Source organism: Myxine glutinosa, chromosome 7 (genome assembly GCF_964187855.1).
Source record: "Myxine glutinosa chromosome 7, kmMyxGlut1.1, whole genome shotgun sequence".
NCBI classification, from domain to species: Eukaryota; Metazoa; Chordata; class Myxini; order Myxiniformes; family Myxinidae; genus Myxine; species Myxine glutinosa.
This window is the reverse complement of record NC_136267.1, coordinates 34,142,617-34,149,780: the sequence shown is the minus strand read 5'-3', so window position 1 is coordinate 34,149,780 and position 7,164 is coordinate 34,142,617. Positions and strand designations below refer to the sequence as shown.

Genomic DNA, 7,164 nt, shown 5'->3' with positions numbered 1-7,164 from the left:
CCGTTCTTATTTCATTCAGCATTATTATCCGGAAGTAAAGGTTCACGTGTTCATTTCACGTGTGCAAAAACAAACTCCATTTTACGTGTGCATGGACGTGTAATTCACATATGTAAAATAAATAAATTATCAGATGGGAAATTGCTGATTGATATTTCGTTCGGAGCGATTATACACCGCCCAAAGGAAAAATTTCACCGATAAACAGAGTGAATTCACCGAGCGAATTTCATCGAATTTCACCGAGTTTCAGGAAATTACAGAGATATTTCTTCGTTTTAATTTTATTAGTTACGAGCAGAAGTACACGGCGTTGCCGGGTGGGGGAGGGAGGAGGGAGGGACGGGGGAGGTGGGGGCGCAGGGGGATGGAGGGGGGAGAGGGGAAGGGCACGTACACTTTAAATATGTATATACATGTGGGATGTGTGTAGGTGTACATATGTGTGTGTGTGTGTGTGTGTATGTGTATATGTGTGTGTGTGTGTGTGTAAAAAATGTGCATATATATATATGCGTGTGTGTATGTGTATGCATGTGTGACGGTGTACGTGTGTGTGTGTGTATGTGTGTGTGTGTGTGTGTGTGTGTGTGTGTGTGTGTGTGTGCCATGTGCTGTGTCATAAAAGAGCAGCACATGGTAACTTCAGTGGTGGTGTGATCTCCTTCATCGCTGTTGTTCTGCACGAGCTTCCTCACGTATCGTTTGGAGGTAGTTTGGTCGCTCGACCTTTCGGCGTGGAATCCAATTATGCTAAGGAAGGGAAGAGCATAGCTGTGGTTATGGATGCAGGTGGTTTGTTATTTATTTTATTTTCAAACAAAGTCAAGGCTCGTATAAGCGCCAACACACACTCGTATAAAAACATATAATAAAGGGAGCAGGAGACAAGAGGGGGAGAGAGGGAAGCACAACAACAGTAGAGAACATGCACATTGGGAGATCTGTGGAAGGGAGAGGGCTGTGGCGGGGTACACGGTATAAACAAGATGGACGCTACAGGGGATTTCAGGAAAGAAAACGGAATTTCAAGAGGTGGGCTTGGCATGGATTAACGGGGGTTAAAAAGATCAATGTTTTGGATGTGGGAACACAAGAGATGGTGGTGAACAGCTGTTTTGAAGACCTGGAGGTAGAAGTGGGATTGAAGAGAGTGAAGGAGTTTGTTGCAGATGCGGGAGAAAAGAGGAATGAAAGAGTGAAGGTGAGCAGAGAGCCTAGATTTTGGCAATTTAACCATAAGAGGGTTGCAGGCAGATCTTGTGCAACCTATAGGAATATTTGGGGTTCAGAGCACAGACAGAGCTGGGGGAGCAAGGCCGGAGAGGAGTCGGTAAAAGACAGAAAGACCACCAACCTGCCTGCAGTGAGTAAGTGAAAGGCCCTCGGAGTTAACTTCATCGCAGGAGATTCCAATGATGCTGAAAGCTTTCGTTTCAACAGCGTGAAGCCTAGCTAGGTGTGAGGCAGGAGCACCGGCTCAGAGGGGAGAACAGTATTCCATTGAGCTGCGGATGAAAGCCTTGTATGTGGTGAGAAGCTCAGGTGTGCCAAGGAAGGACTTCGCACGACGGAGGATGCCCAGTCGGCGACTGGCTTTGGAGGCCAGCTTGGAAATGTGGTCTTCCCAAGAAAGATCATGGCAGATAGTGAGACCCAAGAGCTTGGGCGACAGAACTTCTTGGAGAGGATTGTTGAGAAAATAGATGGGAGGGTCGTCCAGTCTGTCTTTTCGGAGAGACATAGTAAGAGTGTGAGATTTGTCAGGATTGACAGACATGTTCCACTTGTTTGACCAGTCTGTGATTTTGTCCAGGTCTGCAGAGAGTGAGGATGCTGCAGACTGCCGATCTGAGGGATGAGGAATGGAGCGGCAGAGAGTGGAGTCATCAGCAAAGAGATAGAGAGGATTTTCAAGAGAGTCGGAGAGATCATTGATGAAGACCAGAAAAAGCACAGGGCCCAGAACACTGCCTTGGGGATCTCCAGCCTGAACAGGAAGGGGAGATGAGAGAAACCCATTCAGGGCCACACGTTGACTACGACCGGAGAGGAAGTCCGCAAGCCATGAGTGGAGGTTTCCATGGATACCATAGGATGGGAGATTGGTGAGCAGAGCTGGGTGCCAGACCGTATCGAAGGCACGTGATATGTCAAGGGGGACAGCTCTGATTTCCTGTTTGGCATTGAGGACCTCCATCCATTGCTGAGACGGCAGAAGCAGCATGTCCAGAGTGGAGTGACCTGGTCTGAATCCAAATTGATGATCAGAGATCAAGCCATTAGTGAAGAGGAAGGATTTGATATCAGAAGCAATATTGGATTCCATGAGCTGATAATTGGGAGCAGGCTGATTGGTCTGTAGTTGCAAGGATCTGTTTTTGCACCTTTTTGTGTAAAGCGGTAATGTTGGCTGATTTCCAAGCAGATGGCAGATGACCTTGAGCAAAAGAGAGGGTGAAGAGAATAGAGAGAGGGTGAAGAGAATAGAGAGAGGGTGAGATAGAGCGGCAGAGCAGGATCTTAGGACCCGTGGGCTGATGTCGTCTGGTCCAGTTGCAGAATCAGAGTCGAGGTTTGAAAAAACTTCTCCACCTTGTCGGGAGAGAAGGACACAGAGCACAGGAGCAGCTGGGTATGACTGGGTAAGGTGGGAACAGAGAGAGATGGGTTTGGGACATAAGATTTTGAAGCAAACACAGAGTTGAGGCATTTGACTTTGTCACGTGCGGTGTCAACTGTGTAACCATTTGAGGTAAGGGAGGGGGAACAAACACCAGAAACGGATTTGACCAGACGCCACCAGGATTTGGATGAAGGAGACAGGTTTGAGAGTTCATTCTTGAGTGTGGAGAGATAGTGCTTCCTGGCACTCCTGAGGGTAGACACACACTTGTTCCGAGCTTGGTGGAAGGAACTGAAATTGCCTTCAGTTGGATTAGCCTTCGAAGAGGCAAAGGCAAGTTGTTTCAGGGCAACTGCCTCAACACAAGATTCAGTGTACCATGGATGGGAGGAAGGGTAAGACAACTGAAGACGAGATGGGATAAATCTGTGCATGAGAGCGAGCAGTTTGCTTTGGAAGAATTCCAAGGAAGAATTGATGTCAGAGGCAGTAGAGATGGGAGACCAGTCCAGGTGATTGATGGCTGCTTGCAGATCGTGCCAGTCGGCCTGAGTGAAATGCCAGACTCGTCGGCGCTGAGGAGGCTCTCTGAGAATGGCCAAGAGAGATGTTCACTTTAACAAGCACATGATCAGAATAACCGATTGGAGCAGAAGAAGAGCAGCAGACATTTGCAGGGAAGTTTGTCATAACCAAGTCTCGAAGAGAAGATACTCCATTGACTGAGATCCGGGTCGGGAAATTTACAGATTGTGTCAGTCCCAGTGAGTCACAGAAGTCCTTTGCTGAGATGCCATGGCTTGTGAGAGAGGAACCCACACCCAACCAGCTGGCGTGATGACATTTGAAGGGGAGGGTTGAGGGGGGAGATTAGAAGGGAAGGGGTGTGGGGGGGGGGGGGTATTTAAAGGGGAGAGTTTATGGGGGAGTTTTGAAGGGAAGGGGTATGGGGGGAGCTTTGAAAGGGAATGGTAGCGGGCAGGTAGTGATGGAATGGGGGTATGGAGTGGGATGCTGGTAAGAGATAGGGTTGGTAGGATCGGGGCGAGTACCAGGAGAGGAGGGAACAGACAGGGAAGGGTTTGGCACTGAAGATGTACAAAAGTAACGATTAATGAAATACGAACATCAACTGCAAACAAACTGGGGTTCTCGGGATTTTCAAGTCAGATACATTTGAAAACGTTGGAGGAAGGGTGGAATGAAGGTGAGTTTAGAGTTTTGAGAAGGGAAAAACTGTAAGAGGTTAAACTTTTATAAAGGGAATGATTTAAAGAGCGATTTGAAAACAGCCTTTTGAAAAGAAGAAGAAGAGTGAATTGTAATAGAAGAGAGTAAACAACGCGGAAGAAGGAAGTTTAAACATTTTAAAACAAAACAGTGAAGACCGTCTAGGAATTCACTGAAAAGAGGGCAGGGAGTCTAAAGATCAGCATAACCGAGCTCGAGGAACCGGGAAGGTAGACGGCTTGAGACAGGTATTCATTGTGAATTGGCACACCTGAGGACGATAGGTGTGACTTACCATACGAAGATCTACCAGATCCTGGAGCATGAAACGGATGCGTGGCACCATTTTCCGCTCCTTCATTAATTTGTCCAAAAAGGTGAAATACTCATCCATCTGTGAAGACAGAAAAACATGGTGCTCGGTGAGCAAAACGAAGACGAGCAAGAAGGATGATTTTAAAGGGGAAGTTGAAGAGTAAAGGTGTTTATGGAAACTCCAAAGTGAAGGTTCATTACCATTTTGGCTTGCGTCGAGTCGATGACCTTTCCAGCAATTCCAATGAGACGACAGAAGCACTTGAGAGATTGCTCATTCCCATCCTGGAGCAATCCCTTACCTGTGTTGGTGATAAATGATTCGTCCAATACCTGTGCGTTGAAAAGCTCCCCGATGAAGACCACGTGGCCCAGCGCGCGCTGTCGACCTTTCTCTTTGGATGCGTCATCATCCGAGCTGGAGTTCCCATCATTCCCCATTCTCAACTCATTCTTGCAGCTTTCAATGATGAGCGTGTGGAAGTTGAGGACCTTTCCAGGTTTATCTCTTCCTTGTACCTCAATCTATGAAAACATGAAAGAATGGTGGATGTTGTTGAAGAAAAGGGGGTACCTGTTTATTAAATACTTTCTAAACAGGTGTGGGTCAAGGGAGATAAATTGAGAAAATCAAAAGTGAAAAAAAGAAGGGAAGGAGTGCAGTGAGGCCTGTAATAGAGGGAGTGAAAAAAAGAAGGGAAGGAGTGCAGTGAGGCCTGCAATGGAGGGTAAACAAGTTTGGGAGGAAATATCACCAAGGAAATGAGAGTAATGCACACTGTGTATCAGTTTGTGAAAAGGGGAGTGGGGAAGGAGGGTGTGGTAGGAGGTGGTATGGGGAGGTGGTAAGAGGGGGTGGTAGGAGGTGGAAGGAGGCGGTGGTCAGAGAAAATGGTAGGAGGGCAATGGTAAGAGGGGGTGGTAGGAGTAGGTGGTAGGAGGAGGTGGTAGGAGAAGGTGGTAGGACGGGATGGTAGGAGGTGGTGGTAAGATGGGGGTGGTAGGAGATGGTAGGAGGAGGTGTTAGGAGGGGGTGGTAGGAGGGGTGGTAGGAGGGGGTGGTAGGAGGGGTGGTAGGAGGGGGTGGTGGTAGGAGGGGGTGGTGGTAGGAGGGGGTAGTAGGAGGTGGTAGGAGGTGATAGGAGGGGCGCAGAGCAGATATTTCACAAGTTTCAGAAAATGATGTCTGTTGGTATGGTGTTCTTCCTCTCATGAGTTGTGGTAGTGGTTAAATTAACTCACCTTTGCAAGGTGGTGACACACGTGTGCGTACACCTCAGAAAATTTGGATTCCTTTATCGCCTTGTCCAGGACAAGCTGTACAATGTCCTCAAGATCTTCTTCTTTGGTGATATTGACCCTCTTCATCTGATTTATGAGGCGGCCAAAATTTTCTGGTGTCATTTTGTTGAGGAGAACTCGAAACTGTCGACATACATCCTTGGGGAAGCAAATGGGAATAAAACAAAGGAGGTGTCATTGGTGAGGTGTCAAAATAATAAATGAGAGAAGAAAGGAAAGTTTGATGTTTTAACGTGAAATCGACACAAATGAGCATCCTCTCAAATAGAACACACCAAACTCACTTGATCACAACTTGTCATCCCTGTTTTCATGCTGGGCCTCCAGGCATTGTTGGAAGTTTTGAGGTCCAGACCACTTGGGATGACGTACTTAACAACGCGAGCACCCTGTGGAAACAAATGAAGAGTTTTTCAAATAAAACAGCAGCAGAAAAACATGAAATTGACAATACTGTAAAGTGGACACCGCACCTGCTCCAAAAATGATAATATTAATAATAATAATCATAATAATCATCATAATAAATGAGAGAAGAAAGGAAAGTTTGATGTTTTAACGTGAAATCGACACAAATGAGCATCCTCTCAAATCGAACACACCAAACTCACTTGATCACAACTTGTCATCCCTGTTTTCGTGCTGGACCTCCAGGTATTGTTGGAGGTTTTGAGGTCCAGAGCACTTGGGATGACGTACCTAACAACGCGAGCACCCTGTGGAAACAAATGAAGAGTTTTTCAAATAAAACAGCAGCAGAAAACATGAAATTGACAATACTGTAAAGTGAACACCGCACCTGCTCCAAAAATGATAATATTAATAATAATAATCATCATAATAATAGCAATCATCCAATTTATCACTGGAGAAGTCTTTGTTTGTGTGTTTGTGTGTTTGTTTGTGTGTTTGTCTGTTTGTGTGTTTGTTTGTGTGTTTGTGTGTTTGTTTGTGTGTTTGTCTGTTTGTGTGTTTGTTTGTCTGTTTGTGTGTTTGTTTATTTGTTTGTTTGTGTGTTTGTTTCTGTGTTTGTTTGTTTGTGTGTTTGTCTGTTTGTGTGTTTGTTTGTGTGTTTGTCTGTTTGTGTGTTTGTTTGTGTGTTTGTCTGTTTGTGTGTTTGTTTGTGTGTTTGTCTGTTTGTTTGTTTGTGTGTTTGGTGTTTGTATGTTTGTTTGTGTTTGTTTATTTGTTTGTTTGTGTGTTTGTTTCTGTGTTTGTTTGTTTGTGTGTTTGTTTGTTTGTGTGTTTGTTTGTGTGTTTGTCTGTTTGTGTGTTTGTTTGTGTGTTTGTCTGTTTGTGTGTTTGTTTGTGTGTTTGTCTGTTTGTGTGTTTGTTTGTGTGTTTGTCTGTTTGTGTATTTGTCTGTTTGTGTGGTTGTTTGTGTGCTTGTTTGTCTGTTTGTTTGTGTGGTTGTCTGTTTGTGTGTTTGTTTGTTTGTGTGTTTGTTTGATTGTTTGTTTATTTGTTTGTCTGTTTGTGTGTTTGTTACCTCCACCACCAAAGGTGGATGGAGATTATATTTTCACCCCTGTCTGTCTGTCTGTCTGTCCGTTTGTCTGTCCGTCTGTCCGTTTGTGAACAAGATATCTCAAAAAGTTGTGGATGGATGCGGACGAAATTTGTCAGAGATGTGAGGAGGACGAAATTATTAGATTTTGGTGAAGCTCCGGATCCGGCTACTATAATTTTTA

General features: G+C 45.3%; 1 protein-coding gene across 1 annotated transcript; it reads right to left on the bottom strand.

Annotated features, from left to right (window-relative positions):
* Window positions 1–268: 268 nt before the first annotated feature.
* LOC137430524 (eukaryotic translation initiation factor 4 gamma 3-like) lies at window positions 269–5,589 on the bottom strand. The gene is made up of 4 exons (XM_068121341.2): window positions 5,414–5,589; window positions 4,373–4,696; window positions 4,152–4,250; window positions 269–753 (listed from the first exon to the last, which is right to left on the bottom strand). The coding sequence occupies exons 1-4, from the start codon at window positions 5,573–5,575 to the stop codon at window positions 667–669; spliced, it is 672 nt and encodes a 223-aa protein (XP_067977442.2). The 5' UTR covers window positions 5,576–5,589; the 3' UTR covers window positions 269–666.
* Between the last annotated feature and the right edge of the window lie 1,575 nt (window positions 5,590–7,164).